The sequence below is a fragment of the Centruroides vittatus genome, unplaced genomic scaffold, assembly GCF_030686945.1.
Source record: "Centruroides vittatus isolate TY-2023 unplaced genomic scaffold, ASM3068694v2 scaffold_149, whole genome shotgun sequence".
NCBI lineage: Eukaryota > Metazoa > Arthropoda > Arachnida > Scorpiones > Buthidae > Centruroides > Centruroides vittatus.
In genome coordinates this window covers 1,229,860-1,250,882 of record NW_027122681.1, presented here as the reverse complement: position 1 = coordinate 1,250,882, position 21,023 = coordinate 1,229,860, and the positions used below count along the sequence as shown (strand labels likewise).

At 32.2% G+C, this 21,023-nt stretch overlaps 2 protein-coding genes across 2 annotated transcripts in view; one reads left to right on the top strand and one right to left on the bottom strand.

The window, feature by feature from the left end:
- LOC136987313 (zinc finger MYM-type protein 3-like) overlaps positions 1–11,441 on the top strand; it is a 52,320-nt gene extending 40,879 nt beyond the window's left edge. Inside the window, exons 9-23 of the mRNA XM_067285042.1 lie at positions 86–322; positions 1,722–2,025; positions 2,108–2,178; positions 2,234–2,329; positions 2,402–2,588; positions 2,701–2,766; positions 4,186–4,382; positions 4,482–4,572; positions 5,741–5,872; positions 9,100–9,329; positions 9,736–9,955; positions 10,032–10,154; positions 10,239–10,481; positions 10,562–10,676; positions 10,754–11,441. Of these exons, the coding sequence (XP_067141143.1) occupies positions 86–322; positions 1,722–2,025; positions 2,108–2,178; positions 2,234–2,329; positions 2,402–2,588; positions 2,701–2,766; positions 4,186–4,382; positions 4,482–4,572; positions 5,741–5,872; positions 9,100–9,329; positions 9,736–9,955; positions 10,032–10,154; positions 10,239–10,481; positions 10,562–10,676; positions 10,754–10,934 (2,493 nt within the window). The 3' untranslated portion in view covers positions 10,935–11,441. The remainder of the gene's footprint in view (positions 1–85; positions 323–1,721; positions 2,026–2,107; positions 2,179–2,233; positions 2,330–2,401; positions 2,589–2,700; positions 2,767–4,185; positions 4,383–4,481; positions 4,573–5,740; positions 5,873–9,099; positions 9,330–9,735; positions 9,956–10,031; positions 10,155–10,238; positions 10,482–10,561; positions 10,677–10,753) is intronic.
- Positions 11,442–16,042: 4,601 nt separating this feature from the next.
- Prx4 (Peroxiredoxin 4) lies at positions 16,043–20,565 on the bottom strand. Its single transcript, XM_067285056.1, has 6 exons — positions 20,348–20,565; positions 17,203–17,320; positions 17,013–17,129; positions 16,816–16,938; positions 16,581–16,746; positions 16,043–16,489 (listed from the first exon to the last, which is right to left on the bottom strand). The coding sequence occupies exons 1-6, from the start codon at positions 20,499–20,501 to the stop codon at positions 16,436–16,438; spliced, it is 732 nt and encodes a 243-aa protein (XP_067141157.1). The 5' UTR covers positions 20,502–20,565; the 3' UTR covers positions 16,043–16,435.
- Positions 20,566–21,023: the final 458 nt, after the last annotated feature.

Below are 21,023 nucleotides of genomic sequence, written 5' to 3'. Positions count from 1 at the left end.
TATGAAATATAAGTAACTAGAATTTCTAAAAATATGAAATCTTGTACATCTGACTAACATAAATTATTGTAATTTTCAATCGTAGGTGAGATATGAAGGGAAAAGTCATGCTTTATGTAGCGAACCGTGTATTGCAGCGTTTCGTTATGCCAACAAAATTAATACTACCATTTGTGACACGTGCCATAAATTTTTTGATTCAAAGAATAGTCAGCCCTTTACTTTGCAGTTTGAAGGTACTTCAAAAAGATTTTGTGCAAAATCTTGTATGAATCTGTTTGTTTTATCTCATCGTAAAATTGTCCCGTGTACTTGGTGTAAAGTAAGTATCGAAAGCCAAATTTTAAAAATATATCGCATAAAATTAAGTAATAAAATATATATTTAGTGGCATTTTCATTTAATATTTTAAATATTTTTAAATGATGCTGTATTAATTTTTTATGTAATATAAAGTTTTAATGTTGCAAAAGTATAAATTACCAGTTACAAATCAGAAATAAAATATTAACTTTCTTGCTATTGTTATGTGAAGATTTAATTACTTTTTTTAATAGAGTAGGCCCACAACTTAATGGATTAATTGGGTGGGAAGAGGCACTCGCTATTGCCAAGTCCTTTAAATCAAATATATTTTAAAAACATATACACGAGACACTCAGAAAGTTTATCGAAACTGTAATGTATGTGGATGGAGTGAGAATGACTCAAGTTTTTTTCAAAATACTTGGTAACCATATGCTGAGTTACAGTGCATGAAGTGGTGACATCACAATCAGTTTGTGTGTGTCTGTGCTTTCATTTTTCAATTTAGTGAAAGTGAAATTTTAGAGTACAGTTTAACACACACTTGACTCATCAGTCTCTTTTTGTATAGAGTTATCTGATTGAGTGTTCCATCCCAGTCCTTCCACATTCCCCATACTCACAAGGCCTTGCTTTGTGTGATTTTCACCTCTTTCCCCACATGAAAACACATGAAAGACCAAACATTTGTCAACACAGGTGAAGTGATAGCCATTGCAAAGGTGCACTTCAGATGGTCATGAATTTTTCCAGGACATTTTCAAAAATTGCACAACTGCTGGATGAAGTGTGTTGCTGCAGAAGGTGAATACTTTTAGGGTAATGTTGTTGTCTAAACATATGCACAGTCAATGAAAAATTTCTTTTACGAACTTTTTGAATTTACCATATATTAATAATGAACTTATAGTGTACAGGATGTATAAAGACATTATAATGTGTAAATAAAATATTATTATATTGAGTAATTTATACTTGATTCATTGATCAACTGATTAGTGTGTTCTATTAATGAATGTAAAAAAGTCTAAGTCTGTTAATCAAGGGCCAACTGTATTTATTCTCTTTTAACAGTAAAAATGTCTCATTCTCTAAATTTATTAAATAGATATAAGAAGGTTTAAGTTCAAATGATATTAGGAACACATCAAAAATTCTTTCAGAAAGTTAACTTATTTATTTGATCTCTCTATTGCAATCAACATTAGTAAATATAATTGTTACAATGTTACGAATTGTAACTTTTAAACCTGTATAACCAGATTGTTTTTATAGTTCTTAAAGCAAATTAGATTATTTTTCTTTTTACAATGTAAATATATGATCAAACAAAAGTATTGTTATATAATATAAATATAGGTAGATGTAAAATTTGTAATTTTATAAACAAAATATAATTTAAATACTCTTTTCAGGTGAAAAAATATAATTTCGATATGATTGAGAGAGTCGATTCTAACAATCATGTCCAACTCTTCTGTTCCCTTAATTGTCTCTCGTTGTTTCGAGTAAGTCTAAATGCAACTTCGTCAAGGAGTATACGTTGTGATCATTGTCAGCAGTCATTACCAGCCCAGTATCATCTTACAATGAGTGATGCATCTATAAGAAATTTCTGTTCCTATCAATGTGTTATTCATTTTCAAAATCAGTTTACACACGTACCCACTCTCACAACTGCTACGCCTTCTGTACGGCAGAATGCAGCCAACTCGTCAGGTTTTTACAATGTTATTTATTTAATTATTTTATTTGTTACATAAAATATATTAATTTATTATTAATTAATGACTATTTGAAGGAAAGATGACGACTCCACAGACTCCGACACCTATTATATCGTCTGTTATGTCCTTAGCTCCATCGTCATCAGCATCTTCGTCAACCTCGTCGACATCGTCTAAACAGAGTTCCCAACAAAACACAGAAATCCGTACAGATTACTGTGCCACCTAAAACTAGATCGGCTTCCCAATCTCAAGCACAATCTCAGCCCCCACCTTTGACTGTAATATCAACTAAGGTACAGCTTTTATTTTATATGTTAATAGAATAAATTTATATTTTTATATTTACGTTAATATTTTTACTATAGCCAAATTCGGTAACGACTCAATCGACAGTTACAACAACAGCTTCGGGTACTCAAATAATAAGAGAAGTCATAGTGAGGCCTCCTGCACCGAAACTATTAAAAAATAAAGCGCTTCTTTGTAAGCCAATTATGCAAACCAAAGGAATTTCATGTAAACCTCATCCATGTCATAAATCTATACAGACAGGTAATATATAGTGTTTTAAATTGTAAATGGCTTTAAATTTATATCCATGTTTATTATTATATTAACAATGTAATTAGTAAGTATAATGAAAATCATATTATTGTATTTTCAGATGATGTAATATTGGATAAGCCCGAGATCCAATCAGTTGAAGTTGATGAAAAGAAAAAAGATGAAGGTAAAGTCAAGTTAAATACATGTATACATAATTTGGTCTTTGTGAAATCGTATCAATTACTGTAAATACTTAATATATAATTAAAACAATGTTACACATATTAAATATAACATGATGTACATGTACTTCACTGAGAAAACTCACTTGATACTTACATTCAACTCTAAGAATTCCATTTCTTACAAAATGTACTTAACTCAACTAGTAAACATTTTGATTTAGATAAACACTTGCAAGTTTACTAACAAATGAAATTACAAAGGAGGGGGATTGTATTTGCATTTAAAAAAAGGAACAAGTTACATTATATAAAACAAATGATGTTTTTTTTTATTCCAAACAGTCAGCATTATATTAAAAACTACAATTATATATTTAATTTCTTCATTTTGTCTTCTTTCTAATAATATAAAATACTCTTGGAATTCCGAAAGTTATTTTATGTTTATTTTATTGTGATTTGATTCAAAAATGCAAAAATAAACATTAAATTTCAGAAACTCTCAGTAAATTATCTCAACTTACATCTATTAACATCCTCCTTACGTGAAATTTGAGAGGAAGATGTTATTTTTAAGGTCAGGATAGATGGTAAGCATAGCCCACACTAACTAACTTCTACTACTGATATCAGCAAGCTGTTAATTGTTATATTGTCCTGTAAACTAAAACCCTTCCCAATTTTAAGTCAGTCAAATTACCATGTTATTATTTTATTGTACTCCAAAGAATGTTTTCTTGAATGTTTAATTAACAACTAGTTTTGTTATATCTGATTAATTTTATTTTTTAGTTGCAGTTTAACTGTCATGCCAGTAATCCTGGGGTTTCCAGCAGGCTGGCCTCCCCCAGTTATATATGGTATGCCGATCTTTCCACAAAAATACAGTATAAACCTACTACAGTCTAAAGTATATCAAGATACAGTCAAATATCATGAAAGTCATGACACAAATTTCGCTTTGTGGTCGTTTTGAGTTGGCCACAACGTGTTGTGACCGTTTTTACAAATGCCACGATGCGAATTTCACTTCGTGGCTGTCTTGAAATGACCACATCACGTGGTCATTTTTTTTCCACTCAAATAGCGATTTCGGTCTTTGAGCCTAACATATGCATAGATTTGCTTGTGGTCAATTCATTTTATTAATCATCAAGAAATTGATTAATCTGCAATTTTATATGGGTGATGATTCATATTTTTCATGGTGTATTTGATTAAATATTGGTATATAGTATTAAATATATTTTAAAAATATGTATTCTTAAAAATGATACAGTTTTGTATAGTAATGTAACTTATTTGAGGATGTCTACATTATAATATTTTTTTAAATAAAAAATTATTGGATTAATATTATCGTTTTAATTTTTACTGAATTCCAAAATGCCGATTTTTAAATTTTATTTGGCTTACAGATGGTAATACACAGCCCAGTGGAAAACCAATCATTATTCCCGTTCCGTTGCCAATATTTGTTCCGGCACCACTTCATATGTTTAACCGTCCCGTGCCAACACCTATGCCCTTTCCGTTGCCAATTCCGGTTCCAGTATTTATTCCAACGACAAAAACATCATCATCTGAAATCTTAAAGCATATCAAAGAAATTCAGGTATTTTACTTCATAAAAAAATCAATGAAGATTTACAGTTATAAGAATTTTGTTAAAACTTTGTTGAATTAATTTTCGAAATATTTTTATATTTTAAAGGAAAAAATACCATCTAATCCATACGAAGCAGATTTACTCATGATGGCTGAAATGGTGGCAGCAGATGGACAAAAAACACCAAAAGAAGGAAGTAAGTATACTATTTTGACACTTTCAAAACATAGAAATTAAACTTTGTTAGATATACAAATGATTTTTGATTTTTATTGGAATTTAGTAAAAAGAAATTATCAAATGTCCATATACACAGTGGCCATAATTAAAGTTTCTTTATTCAGAGCCCTTTATAGCTGGAACCAATAAGCAGATAGATGCCAAAATTTATATAGAGGATGTGCAAAATATGCAGAAAGAGATGTTTCAAAAAACAATTTAATTAAAATACAGGAAGTTAGGAGACACTTTATGGAAAAATTTTGTTTATTCCTGTAATGCACCAGTAATGAATTAATGAATACAATTTATCATTGAAATGTTGCAACTTTGGCAGTTTTAGTTCACTTTAGTTTTATTCAATTACAGCAATGCAGCAGAGGGCAATCTGCTGAGGAGGGAAATGCCTCCTAGGCAGTCTTTTATTGGAAACTGACCCCTGAATAGGGGTCAGTTTCCAATAACATAAAGAAAACCCAGAAAACTCTACACAGCCAGAACGTAGGCAAGGCACAAACCCATGACCAACTACTAGTGTTTCATGTGTACAGTACAATGGTTTTATCCACTTAGCCACTGGTGGGCTGCAACTTCGGCTGACTTAAAGAATTATATTACACTGCAGGTACAAAGCATCACCAGAGAGCTGTTGTGGTCGGCTCTAGAAACATACTGTTCATCACTTTCAAATTTCATACCTGAACAATTGGGCACACATTGAGCAACACTCCTTGCATCAGTAAATGGCCACTGTAAAAAGCATTTCCCGTACAGAAACAATAAATGTGTTTCCATCATGTTCTTGCTGTTTTGTTTTGTGTATTTGATAGCATTATACAATATAGTTGTATTATGAATTTACAACTGTTTTAGATCAGTAGAAGTATTGGAAATGAAACTTTTTTAAAGCAACTATAGTTTTTTATAATTTTTAATTAAAAATTAGTTTCTCATAGACATTCAGCAACCATTTGTATTATTTTCATGTGACCACCACAGGGTTAATTAATAATGATCTTATGAAAATTTTTACTGCATTTGTCTAAATTCATTTGTGTATTCGAAAAATATCATATACTGTAAAAGTTTATTATTTAAAAGATATAATTTCGATATTAATTTCTAATATTCAATAATAATTTCAGGCCCAGTAAAGAAGTCTGTTGGCGATCAACTGGAGTCATTTAATTCCATTGATACAAAAGATGCAAACGAATCATTTGAGATGAAGGAGTCTCCTATGGATCAGGAAAATGCCATCGTTTCCTCGGGCTTAGGTTAGATTAAAAATATCATCTTTATAATTTATCATAACTTTAAATATGGAATATTGGATAGCTTTTATGAAAATAGGAATAAACTTATTTATAAGTGAAACTGACACAAATAAAGGTTTAACAAATAAAATAAAAAAGAATAAGATTTTCAAATTGAATTGACGCTGTAACATTTTACATAGGAACTGATGTTAGTTCTTTATTAGTGCTTATTTATGTTGAAATATGAATTCAAATCTTACTTTTTTAAGAGAGAAATGCACTATTTTACAGCGAATTCATCTTTAGATATTTGTTATTTTAATAGGGATGGATTAATAAACAATAAACCAAAAGCAACACCGTGGCTGGTTGGTCCTGCTGGTTATTTATTGATCCGCCTTTATATCGTATCAGTGAATGTGATTTAGAAAACAGTAATATCTATTTATAAATTTATGTCATGAATTTTAAATTAAGGCTATTTTAATTTGATTATTTAACCTTTTCCATGCGGTTAACTACCGATCGGTATGTATCACATGACTTCTTCGTTTATCGGTGATGCGAAACGTACTGATCGGTAAAAATTAAAAAATTAATCAAATTTTTTGATTAATTTGCGTTATATTTAGTTTTCCAGCGATCTTAGCTTTGATTTGCTCTTCTGTAGGTCGATTAACTTTGTTTAAGCCAATAAGTGTCTTGTTACCACCCCTGGGCCATAAATATTTCGGTTAATACATTCCCCTACCATTCTACAGTAAATCTTCGCAGTTAACTACACAGTTGGCTGAAAACAATCAAAGGGAAACTCCTTCTAAGGTTTTATTGGGTATCTTCTGTCTTTGTTGACATTACTTTAACTAATCACAGACTTGTGAAAGGAAAAAATTGCCGCGAAAAGCTTCTGCCTCCAACCTTCGAAGTAAAATGTAAACAATCACAGTAAATTTGCTTTTTAAATCAATTTTTAGCTCTAATTAACTAATTTAATGCACTTAGACATTAAATTAGTTAATTTGACAATATTTAGGCAAGAAAATATGTTTTTAAAACTATGTAGCGATAAATATTCCCGGGAAACTCAACCTTCCTATAGTAAGTCTATGGAAGATGTTCGTGCTGTTAATTGGCTTTAAAATTTTTGTCAAACGAATTCATATATATTTTGAATATATTTACTTATTTTACAAAAATAAGAGCAAAGCCCTGTCAGTCGTACAGCTGACTAATCAGTGTTGTTCACGACAATCGACTACTCTCCTAGTTTAGTAATTAGAGACATAGTGTGAATAATGGCAATAACTTCTCCCCTGCTCTAGGTAGAGAGCTGCCGTTTGTTTTGTTTAAAAGAGGACAGATGTTTCTATCTAATAGATGTACAAAGTTCAGCGATTCTCTGTAAATGATTTTTTTTTTGTTCGTAAACTTAATATTATTTTAAATATGTATAAAACTAAAAATTATACAATCGTAAACTGTAATATGTTTTTAATCAAACACAAAAAAACAGATTGAATATAGCGCGATATTGAAGCGAAATATCGCGATTTAAAAAAATTACCCAAAAAACGCAAAAATGCGCCGCATAACGAATTCCACCTATTTACTTAATGGTAAAGGTTTTCAGCATGGAAAGGGTTAATAATCTTTCTAGTTTTCAGAAATTAATTTCAGTTCTAGACTTGTGAAAATGCTTTATTTTCTCATATACATGTAAGAACGTTGTAAAAAAAAATTGAATAGTAATTAAGACTTTCTTAACTACAATAATTAATTAAGTCCTGCTGTAGACTACTACTCTCATTAATTTAAATTTATTTTGTATACTAGTACTTTCTATATATTAACAGGACTTATACTGGAAAATATGGATGCAGATATTCAGTCTTACAAATCAAAAATAACGTTCTTTATTTAGTTCACCTGTAAACTATAGAAAGTACTAATATACAAAATAAATTTTAAATTAAGTTAAAAAAGGACACAAAGGCATAATAATTAACTTCTCTCATTAGTTTAATATTTCTTTATATCTGTTATATACATCCCCACTTTGTGTATTAGAAAACTTTTTGAAGACTTATTGTATAAAATGTGTGTTATATTACCCTATTACACTATAGTTAAGCTCCTGAAGATGTTGGCTCATATTAAAATGGCATGAAACCTTGAGAGTAGAGAGAAAACTGAGTGAATATAATTTGTTACAGTATTTTGATGACAATTTTAACATTTAACTGAAAGTTATGGCATTAAAGTTCTTATCATTGACTTCATTCATACAATAGCAAGTTTTGCAAAATATCTACAGAATTGAAATATTAGACAATATTCCAATCATCAGATCATTACTACTTTATGTTAAAAAGATCATAAAGTTAGTGTTTTGATTTTAGAATTATAATTAATAAATTGTATCCTCAGGAGGTAAGATATTGTTTTTTTTATACTTGTTTATTCATTTGCATAATGTACTTCTGTATCCCTACCAGAGCTCTGACTGGTCTCAAAACTGGATTAAAACGAGGAAGGTTGTTGAAAAGGCATGTGGCCATAAAATGAAATTAAAGTTGGAAAAATTTTGAGATTAATAATACCGAAGAAGAACAAATGTATTTCTGATAATTGTCAATGTGTTGTCAATTATTTTTGATATAAAAAATAAACATAGAATATTCATATCACAATTTTATACGTGATCTTTGAAAAGAATGCTACCATTTTAAGTTATTGTAATCATGTTAATTATTATCTGAGAACATTGTAATATACATTAAAACATTGGAAAATGATTCAAGTTTACATTTGCCTGCTAGTTTCTCACTGTGTGCACCTGGTTTTAAATAGTACATATAAAACTGACATTCAAATTCTTTTTGCATTTACAGTGGAATATCCGTTGTCAATCTTTCACAATTTTACAATTTATGGCTTCGGCAGATTACTCGTTTTGCATGATGATTGATTGATTCAGAGTTTTCAAACTGCAGAATATTAAATGCCTTCTCCATTATGGAGTTGCCATTTTTATTTACAGCAATTCCAAGAGGCAGTATACTACGTTTGAGTTTTGTCTCCCATCTGCAATCAGATGATTATTCTGTCAATCAGTGTACATCACATACTTCTTGGATAATAGTTAATGTAATTACGGGAATTTAAAATGACGGCATTCTATTTGGAAGACACTGTATATGTATATATATATATATATATTTATTATTTGTTTGATATTGTTTCAGAGCAAGAAACTTCGGGTCAAGACGAGTTATCTTCTCCAGAGAAAAGTGAATCTCGTGCTCGATTACGGAATACAAAACGAACCAAAAGCAGAGGCGGTAGGGGAAGAGGAAGAAAAAAGACAAGACTAGATGGCGATTTTTCGGCTTCTGATACAGCTATGGAAGATTCTGTTTCTACTCAATTATCTACTGTAAATGAAAGTCTAGATGAGCCTGAACATTGCTTAAAGGTATTGAAATTGTTTTATACTTAATTATATATGTTGTAGATGGATTTTAGCAAATAAAAGATATTTCAATTAAAGTAGTAATGAGTGTAATTATTATTTAAAATTGTTAAAAATAAATTGATTTATAATGTAATGCATTCTAACCTGTTACTGTAATCCTTGCCTGTTACAAGAGATGGTCACTTAAGAAAATAAATTTTTGTTATTTTTTATCCCAAAAGTCATTGTTTTTACAGACATGATATAGTTTTTCTTTGCGGGTAAAGATTTAATCATTGACGTTTCGGATATGATTGAATAGTTAATAATGTAGAATTCACGAAGTGCTACAGCTAGAACTTTTAGAAAGCATTAAAATCGTAAATAGTAAGTTGATATTAAGTAATTGCAGGTGTTCAAATTTCAGTACACATTTGGAGTTAATGCTTGGAAACATTGGGTATTAGAGAAAAATTCTCAACTCGAAAAAGGTTCACAGTCATTAAGAAAATTAAAACTTTTTAAGACCGATATTCTACAGTTGTCACCCGACGAATTGAATTATTCTCTGTGCCTCTTTGTTAAAGAAGTACGCAAGCCACAGGGTGACGAGTATGCTCCCGATAGTATATATTATTTATGCTTAGGTAAGATTTTGTTTTGTATATTTTAAAAATTATAAAATTGTCGATATTAAAACACCTAAAAATCTCCACTTTTCAGGTATTCAGCAATACTTATTTGAGAATAATAGGATTGATAATATCTTCACAGATCCTTATTATGAAAAATTTACTGAATGTCTGAATGATGTACTTCAAAAATACGATTCTGTAAATAATGAAGGTAAAGTTTAAATTAGCATTACTACGAAAAGTTGTAAAAAAAATTATAATTTGTAAAATAGTGTCTGTGCATTTTCCTTCATAGTTCATTTTATTTCAAGAATTGAAGAAGAAATACTGTGGGAAGCCAAGCAGCTTGGAGCTCACTCTCCTCACGTTCTTCTTAATACATTGATGTATTTCAATACAAAATATTTCTTTCTGAAGACAATTGAGGATCACATGCAGCTGTCATTCTGCCATATTATGAAACACTGGAAAAAGTCATCAGTAAAAGGTAGCACAGTAAGAACGGTGCTGTTAAGATACTATCCACCGATATCCAAGGGTATTTACTTGGTGATCTGGTTAAAATTTTTCATTTTATTGTAGATTTTTTGTGATTAAGTTTGTTAAATTACTCGACAGAAACGGCCAAAAAGCAGCAGCGTCGCGAAGAGCAGCCCATCTTCGAACAGTTAGAGAACGTAGACAATCCGCTTCGTTGTCCTGTGAAATTATATGAATTTTATATGTCAAAATGGTATTTTTTTTTATTCAAAACAAAAAAGTCGTTTTAAAAATAATAATTTCACTGATATATCTTTTTTTTTCTCACAGTCCAGAGAGTGTAAAGACAAGAAATGATGTGTTTTACTTATATCCAGAAAGATCGTGCGTTCCGGATAGTCCAGTTTGGTATTCTACGCAGCCGTTGGGAAGAGAGTCGGTGTCCAAGATGCTGCAGAGAATAAGGATGGTGCGTGAAATCCACGAAATAGACGACGACCAAAAAGGATGAACGGAAGATATAAATAAATGAAAAATATATATATATAAATATAAATATCATCAAATGAGAGAAATTTTATTTGTAACATTGTGTTGAACACATTTGAGAGACTCAGTCAGTTGTCTTTGATCACATGTTATTTCATGACAATATTTAGTCAGTCATCAAATTATATTGTCATTTTATTCCTTAATGTGACAATATGTATTGAGCACACTCAACTTTTATTAAATTGTTTAGATTAAAACATCTCAATATTTTTTACTATTGGCCATTTTGATACATTCGACATTACGTTGTTACTTATGTTCTTTTCAGAAGTTTTTTGTTTCTGTTCGTTACGGAACACGTTAATTTATGTGACAGACGAAGTTTATGTATCATAACGAAAAAGTGTAAAAGTTTCTTTTTAACCGGAATTCTCGGAAGAGTTAAATGTACGAAGATTGGAACTTAAGTTAAATATTTTATATTTAAAATAAATTTTTTTCCTCTTTTGGAAATATTCATAATTCATATTATCCTTATGATTTACATATACTAAAATAATTGAAAAGTATAATAATTGTTCCCATAAGATAACTCATTCTGTGTTAATTAATTTTTAGTTTGTTAAGTTATTCAACAAAGAAGTTTGAGTTGCAGGTAGGCAGAATCATATTTTATATATATATATATATATTTAATTATTAGAACTTTAATGCTAATTCATTTATTAAATATTACCCAGAAAATGATTCTGCATGTCTCTAGGTTACAAATTTCTTTGTTAGAGAATACAATCAATAGTATAAAATTAGCCTAAAAACAAATATCTGGCCAGTTTTGATTACTAGCCCACCGGTAGTCAAGTCCCATTTGGTCACCGGATATGTTCAAATTTGAAAGGGATCGCGTAAAGATCGATTTCTTGGGGAATAAGTCTGGGACCTCGCGGGAATTGTGGCTACAGGCTCTTTGTGTCATACTCAACACTTCTCATTTTCACGTCAGTTGCAAGTGCCAAACTAGTCTGTAGTCAATTTCAGTTGCATTTTTTCAGTTTAGAGGGGATTTATCAAATAACTGTAATGGCGAGCTGGTTGCAGTTTCTGGCACGGCTAGAAAGCACGACCGTATAAGCATAGCTTGGCTTAACAGGCTGACCACGTGAAGTTTTCTGCATTTTCTTTGTGTCTAACATCCCACAAGTGTTTCAAAATGGTCAAAATATCTGAATTATTTCCAAAATTATCTGGAGATTGATGATAGGACCACCTTTATTTTGTGTTACTGCTTTCTTTCAGGCAATCATGCATTGAGTCTGAAAGCTCATACAAAAAGTTTTACCATGCAAATTACAGTTTTCGGGTAATGTACAGTTGCATACTGCTGACCTTGCTTATAACTTTGATAGTTGACCATCCCCAAAGATTTTCTATTGGATCAGGGTATGGACTTGTAGCAGGTCATTACAAAACAGCAACATTATTGGCTTGAAACCACTAGAATGTATTGAGGCATTGCGTATTACTGAGTGTATTTTTGGAAAATCCAGTCTTCTCCAGCAGCATTGTCTGCAGCTGCCTGCCCTTCAAGATGTCATGATAATGCATAGATATTTGTTTACATGGATGAATACTCCCAACAGTTCATGCATGTCAAAAAGTTGTCCAAACTGTAACACTGCCACCACCCCGTTACGGGGCGGTGGCAGTGTTACCTTCTCAAAAATGGAAGTGCTTTCTCTCCGGTCATCTGGACTGTCAAGGGTCCATTTCATCAGAGAAGACAACCCAACTCCAATCAGCAGTGGTCCAATATGATTCATGGCAAACATTTCTCTCTGTCGTGGAGGTCACCCGACATCAATAACATGGAATAAGTTTGGGAACCTTCAGGAATTGTGGCTACAGATACTCTTACAAAGCTGGATATTTTTTGGACACCAAAGTTTTCCAAGCTTTTTCAAAAACAGTGGCATTCTGCTTGGTGATTTTTTTTCTTGCAGCAACCTTATATTATCATAGTTACCATTACCGAGCTTTTTGTAGTTCTAGTAATACACTCGTGCCATTTGGCACTATATTTTACGGCACCATGGTTGAAAACCACTGCCTTATTCCATCAGTCCAGTCTAATTTTAAGTTTTGACATCTTCATATATTACAAAAATGATCAAACTCCACTTTTGATCTTATTAAACTTTGCATCTTTACTTAGTAATTTTTAAAAATTGTGCCATTAAAATCTAAATGATTATTAGTGTATATTGTTTATTTTAAAACAATCATTTGATGACACTGAATGCCAATAGGTGTCAACAAATGGTCATGTCTGTTGAATATCAGAATTGGGAGAGATGATTAATGTTGATGATGATGATGATTTATCATCATACGACCATCACAAACAGCCAGAAAAAAGGAGTCTAATGTTTATGTAACTTAACAAAAACAATTCATAGGAACTTTTGGCAAGATAGTGCATTAACACTAATACCATAATATAGTAACAATTATACAGTGAAAAAGAGCAAGGTTGGACGGTAATAAGCAGCGGCCACCACTACATTATTGCATATGATGCTTGGCCAACATCGAGAGAGGATCGACGAGCACGGCACTGTCAACTTATGCCCGTATTTCCTGCGAGACCTAGAGTATGAAAAACTCGGTTTGCGTTAATCAAACGATTTTGGAGCCGATAGGAGGATGAAATTGGGAAGGAAATTACGTCGAGATTTTACGTGGGATCTGAGTAAGTACGAAGAACTTGATGCGGATCAGTCAAAGGAATTTACAAGTGTAGAAGAAATAGATAGCAGACACAAAACCTAACAAATCTGATGCTTCAAATTGACCCATCAGTTTTATTTAGACATTTTCTCCTCCTCCCAGATGGGATTTCTGTATTAAAAATTTGATTTTTCTGTCAGTTTATTTAAACTGAAAAATATTATCATTAATGTATTCTTAAGCTATGTTTGCATTGGCATACAAGCCGATACAAACTGCCGATCATCTCCTTTTGTCAACTATTTGACCAGTTCGTTAGGAGTTAAAAATATCTAGACTTTTGCTGAATTCCGTTCATTCAACTAATGAAGTTCTCAGTTTATGTTGCATAGTACAAAGCAACATTTTGCTTTGTTTATTTCGTTTATTCATTTTTTACAACATTGCGAACTTGGATTTAGATGATAAAAATCAATTGTACCATTCTTGGATCATTTAATTATATTATAGACACTTCGTGGGATTGATACTCCATTGTAGGAAGCCGGACGATCGATACTAAAAAGGTTGTCTCGAAAGTTTTATGGGCAAGTTTGACACGGACGTGGCAAACTGCTCTCGCCATTAATCTCTGTTCCACTGTGGATCTATACCCAAAAGGCATCACAAAGAAAAAAAACCTTCAAATGCATTTTAATTCTGTTCTGTGAGCACCTTATGCTTATTGTATATACATTTTTACTTCAAAACTATAAGCTCTATTTAACTAAAATATATTCTGAATTTCAAATTAAAAAGTAAATATTTCTTGCTTTGGCTAAAGATAATTAAAACTTTGCATAGACTATAGAGCATTTACTTTAAGTAACAGAGACCCGAGCCAAACATTGTAATGTGCTGAGTGTTGCAACGGGATCCACAACGTCGGAGCGTAACAGAATCCACTTGTTGCTCGGTCCGGTGCCCACTCCCTCCGAAGGCAGCTTCACTACGAAACATCAAAGAAAGGCTTGCGTCGGGTTACGAATGAGGACCCTTCTTAATGGCATTCTGAGCAGTGGTCACTCTTCGTACTTCTACCTTTTCCTGGCCTCGAGCACTAACAGGACAACACCAAACTGCATTGTTGACTATTGTTGTTATAGTCAAAGTACCAGGAATAATGGTTGACTTACAAGAAAATGATATTTAAATTGTATTTGTGCTTTTTGCATAAGTAGAATTGACACATAATAAATAGAATTTCAATTTGTTTTACATGGTTATAGTACAGATATCACTTGATTAATGTGGTAATTGTATCCCTCAATCCTATCATGTATATTAAAAAATTGTGTTAATGAAAATACAGTATCTATGTTAAGTAAAGCCATGTATATAAAGGGATTGCCCCAATTAATTTCGTGTGTTAATCAAATCTTGCATTAAACAAAAGTCCTATGCTTTCTGAATCCGACAAAAAAATAAAAGGGGCATGGTAATTTGTCACCATACCAGCCCTTCAAGAGCATATATAGTAGCTAATCAAATCTTAGATATAGTTCAAAATTGTTATTTGTACCACATACTCTTGTGCTTTTTTTCTTCCATTTGTTTTTGCACATCCTTTTGATCGAACTACCTGGAACCTTAAATCGAGACGGTTAAAAGCTTCTTTCTGCCGCTCCGGGAGTCTCGGAAATTTTTTCGCCCGCAGTCCATCTCGTACGTCGAGATATACCTTTGTCGTTTGAATTTGTGGGCCTGGTCAAATTCAACGGGACCTTTTCCATATCCATCATAGATCCACAGGATAGAAAAGGTTATAAGAAAACCTCCTCAATTAAAAATTATTCTCAAAAACAATTTTAGATGTTGCTGCAATTGATTTTTGGCACAAAGTTAAATGTGTCCAACAAACATTTGTAATAGTTCGACTCGCTTCTCTTCTATTCTGCAATTACAATTTTATTTGTTTGTTTGCTTGTTATTGGTGAACAACCTAATCTACAATTTCACTTTGTTTAGAATCGTCGGTCAACAGGTGAATATTCTGTAGCACTTTAACCAGCTCGTCACTGGCGTCTCGCTACCCTAACCACGTCGAGATGGCTCTTAGGACAACCGAGACTTATTGTGGGGTAAAAAAGGAAATAAAGTATGTACAGGCCACCGATTTAAATGAGAAAAGCACATTCCTAAATTACAATGCGAATAACGTTGCGTACAATCTGTCGCGCTCGTCAAGCCAGCTAGTAAAGTAAAACTTTCACCATACGGCATGCTTTTCAATAAATTAACATACGTAACACACAGTAATTTTATTGCCAAATAGTGTATGTTGCTTATTAATCAATACACTGCAAAGATTAAAGAATTCATTCCGCTTCACGTGCTAAAAAGATACCAGTAACGCCTAAATGCTTTTGTCCAAATTTATTTCAGACCCGAATAACCAAAATTTTGTTTACAAAATGTTAGGATAATACAGAGACGGAACGTGGCAAACTAAACAATATGACTAGTAGAATAGATGTAAACGTAACTATCGAACGCTAAAAATTGGATTTGCTCACAATTGGGATTTGATTATTAAAAAAATAATAAGAAGGAACTTTTTCCAAAGCAAATCTGCAATGTTTTAAAATATAACATTTTCCAAGTATTAAATGTGTAAAGAAGTTGTACTTAAAAATATTTTTTCTTCTTTTAACAAGTATAAAAAGTGGTCGAGAATGTTAAAAAACAGAAAAAAAATCCTTGGGAATGGTGAGATGAGGACTATTTTAATAGTCCGACTTGTTTTAGAAAAGATTATTCGTTCATCTTGCTGAAATATTTGAGCTTATCTTCGGGGTTGGGAATTATCTGAAACGAAATATCTTGTCAGAAGATTGTCGGCACTTCTATCGGAAATTTTTACCGGGTGCATTAATTAAGGTACTTCTCCGAAACTTACGGTATCTCCGCCCGGTTTCCATCCGGCCGGACAAACCTCGCCGTGTTTGTCGGTGTACTGGAAGGCTTGGACGAGCCTCAGAGTTTCGTCTACCGAACGCCCGACGGGTAGATCGTTCATCGTTATCTGACGAAGTATCCCCTTATTGTCGATGATAAACAGTCCCCTAAAGTAAAGTAAAGAAATTAATTTTTATATCCGCTTAAAACAAATCTTTTTCCCATTTTTAAATTACCTGAGCGTGTGACCGAGATCTTCCAAGTATACGCCATAATCCTTTGCTATGGAATGAGTAATATCGGATAAAAGTGGGATGTTTATGGGCCCCAATCCTCCTAATTTTCGTGGAGTGTTGATCCTGAAAGAGTTTAATTTTCCATCGAGTCTTAAGACGCGTTCATCCGTATAAATCACGTAAAAGTAATTATTTACCATGCTAAATGAGTGAAAGGAGAATCGACAGAACATGCCACGACTTCGGTATTTAAATTATGAAATTCTTTGATGCGGTCGCTGAATGCGATGATTTCGGTCGGACATACAAACGTGCTATAAAAGACACACGCAATTATAATTAATCGATAAATTATACGTCTATGTACTTTAAAATAAGCATACTTACAAATCAAGAGGATAAAAGAAGAACACCAAATATTTTCCGAGAAAATCTTTTAGTTTCAGTTCTTTAAATTCTCCATTAATGATAGCTGTACCTTCCCAATTTGGAGCAGGTTTAGAAACTAAAATTTCAAGAAAAATAATGATAAGTAGATAAATTTCAAAACATTTCATATAAATATTAAGTTGTATATTGGTCTTATATTCAGGATTCTTTAAAAGAAATGTTAACACACATAGAGAAGACAGTAGCACAGTTATACTTTTTTGAGAACTCAACAATCAGGTTATGATGGAGAACTTCGTAGAGGAAAATGCTGCTACGAATCTGATATAACAAGTTAATTTCTTATTAATGTTAACATGTTTTGAAGCACCATGTATATAGTGTGGACAAAAAGCCAGTTGTCAATTGGGAGAACAGTATTGTTAGTCTGTACTTCTTCAAAAGTAATGCAAACCAATACACATGCTGGATGATCTTCCCGAGTCAATGACAGGAACTTTGCCTTATCCCATTTGGGAGAGACTTAATGCAATGGATTGGTCGGGCAGTGATCCGTCGTCACGATCTCTACGCTTGCCTGACCTAACTAACCCATACGGTTTTTTTCTTTTGGGGCTACGTGAAGCAATATGTCTTATAAACACTTCTTGCCTTCAGAATTAGTACCATTATTCACAACATTCCATGTGTAATTCTTGCAGCAGTGACATGTGAAGTCCTGCATTGTTTACAACACTGTATTCAAATGCACAGACGACACTTTGAATACAAGTGTTGACGAACATTGTGTACGTATACTAGTCTGCAGTCGCACAGATTGCATTAATCATCATTAAAGTCATTTAAAGTGTCTTTTTTCTAATTTATAACATCCTCTTCCCCATTTGACAGGCGACTTCTTGGCCACATTACGTACTGCTTTTCACAGACTGTGCGTCAAATAACACATTTGTTAACGAAGTACCATAAATGTAAATTCAATTCAAACTGCTTAACTTGAAGTCAAAACTGTTTTAAAAAAACACTAGCGGTTTCAGACTTTATGCCAATCACTAGTAGTTATCTAGAGAAAAATAACAATTGAGAAATGTCAGATTATTGCTATTTGTAACAGTAATGGAGCAGTTATATGGTATCTTACATTCAAAAACTTAGTTTTATAAATCAGATGCTATTCTCATAAAAGTTTAATTATATTAGAAATATTCTAAAATGGATGAAATACTTAAATATACACCAGTACACAAACTATTACTAATAATAATAATAATACTAAAGGTGTATCGGGAAGAAAAGCAAATACTTTGGGCGATGATTCCTCTCATAAGAGGAGTAAAAAGTCCACAAGAGTCCACATATGAAAATGATGATTTTCAAGAAAAATTCGCAAATGATAGCAGATGTTACAAGATCATTTTCACAAGCCATGCTCTGCAGAACATATCGGATTATGTATGGGACTGGATGAAGGATGAGATGCACCGAATGAGAAGATAGGCTCCCAAGATTGACTTATTGTCCGGATAAGGAATGCAACCACAATTATCAAAAAGGATACGGATGCACTTCAAAGAAGTACACAATTTATTACGGCATGTTCAAAAATTATCGGATATTATCGACGTCGAGGAGAACACTTTGAGAACCTCCGACGACGTCACAAATCTACCTTGTTATGGATCAACAAGTGCAACCACAGCTGTTACATTAACACTTGTCATGTCAAACAGTGAAACATTCGTACTACTACATCTTTGTTAATATTAATAAATCACTGTATTTTCGTACAGACTTGTATATTACCTTATGCATTCATCTGAAGTATTTACCAATACTCAGGCAGAGAGAGATCTGTCAGTATGAAACGTGCATTTTCATCCACTTCTTTCTTACATCCTTGCAAATTACCACAGACTGACTCGGTGACTTTTCTAGCTATCACTGCTAGCAATTATGTTTGTCCTTAAGTTTTGACACGCATGTATTACAAACTTATACAAAATCAATAAAAAAAAATCTCCAGCTAAAATAATTTGACGATCACTCGGATATTATCCACCAAAAACACATGCGGCGTGTGTATATTTTATGCATCAACTATACACCTGTTAAAGCCATATTTAACGTACCAACAAAGCGATCATTATGCGGGATCACCGATAAGACCATATTCAACGAACCAATATCTACAATTTTTATAATCTGCCTGGAATAATTCTTCTTAACATAGCCCAGGGTTGGCTAATTTTAGACTTGCACACCTTGTAGATTATGTAACGAAAAGGAGTCAGAGATCGAGTGGAAGACACATGGTCCGTTGCGAGCACAGTTATCGAAATTACGTATACGTCCTCGGAAAATTCTCTCGTAGGTACCATTTAATGTTTATTAATAGTATAGTAGCGTCCGCTTACCTATCAGACCGACGAGGGACTACGAATCTGAAATGCATATCCGACATCAATAAAGCACATACCTTTCCACACGATCTCCGGCTCCTTTTCGTCACTTAACCTACAAGATGTGGTAAGTCTGCAAAATTAGCCAACCCCGAGGTACATTAAGGATAGAGATTATATATAAATTACAATGATAACATTATTGCACAGAACCATTTACGTCGTTGGCACGTAAGACAACATATGGAACTTTATAACAAACGATAACAGATAACGCAATTATCAAGGATTTCCGTTCCTATCAAAATCATAAATATTCTATTAAATTTGTACGAAAACTACCACGTACGAGAAATAATACAGCGACAACTTAATTATAACAGATGCACTCGAGGATAACATAATCATACGCGCTCGAAGATTTCTAAAACAAACAAGAAACCAAAAGTTACATAATTTAAATGCTTAGAGATACTAAAAAATGCAATAAATTACTTTAATTTTTTAACCTTAAACTCAATTAAGTTGTATTCATACATGATAATGGTATTAGAAAATATAAAATTGGCTAATAAATCACTAATTTTAGATTTTTAAATGCAATTCAATTGATCTTAGCTTTTAATTCATTAAAAATAATTAGTGATTCATTGCTTATGAATATGCAAAATTAAATATTAATTAACCACAGAACATCCATTGATGTGAGGAGTAAAAAGTGAAGCTGAGGAGGGGGTTCATACTTTGAGCTTTGCTCCAATGCAATGTATGCCCAGAGGATTTTGTAGATTCTTGAGGATAGACTTGGCCTCCACCGTAAGAATAACATGCTTCTTCGCATATAATCACTTTAAAATTCGTCACGCATATAAATGCTAACAAGAGATGCAGCGACATGCTTCTTCTGATGCTCGGCAACTGATGAAATTCGACACGTGGATTTGAATGTCGTTTCGATTGTTTATTATACTGAAATGGATCAATTTTCTAAAACGTAAATTTCTAATATTTTTTATTACTTGTTAATTAATAGTAAGTAAATAATAATATTAATAACTGAACACTTTTAGGATATCGTTTCGTATTGAGATGTGAAAATTATTTAAATATTATATAATATTGTTTTTATGTAATATTTAAACTTTTATTAAAGTTATTAATATATTTCGCATTATTACTAATAATAATTTCGAATTTTAACTTGATTTTTCCATAGAAAATTTTTTGCCAGATATTTATAGAGTGGGAAGAGTGTTTGGGGAATATCCCTAAAATCTACTGTAAATTCGCCGATTGTGAAGCCGCCGTTGAAATAATTGCTCCTAAGTATTATAAATATATTTATATAATTGGTATATATAATAATCTATACGACATTGGGTTTAAATAGAAATAGTATGAATTTAATTACAATAGAAT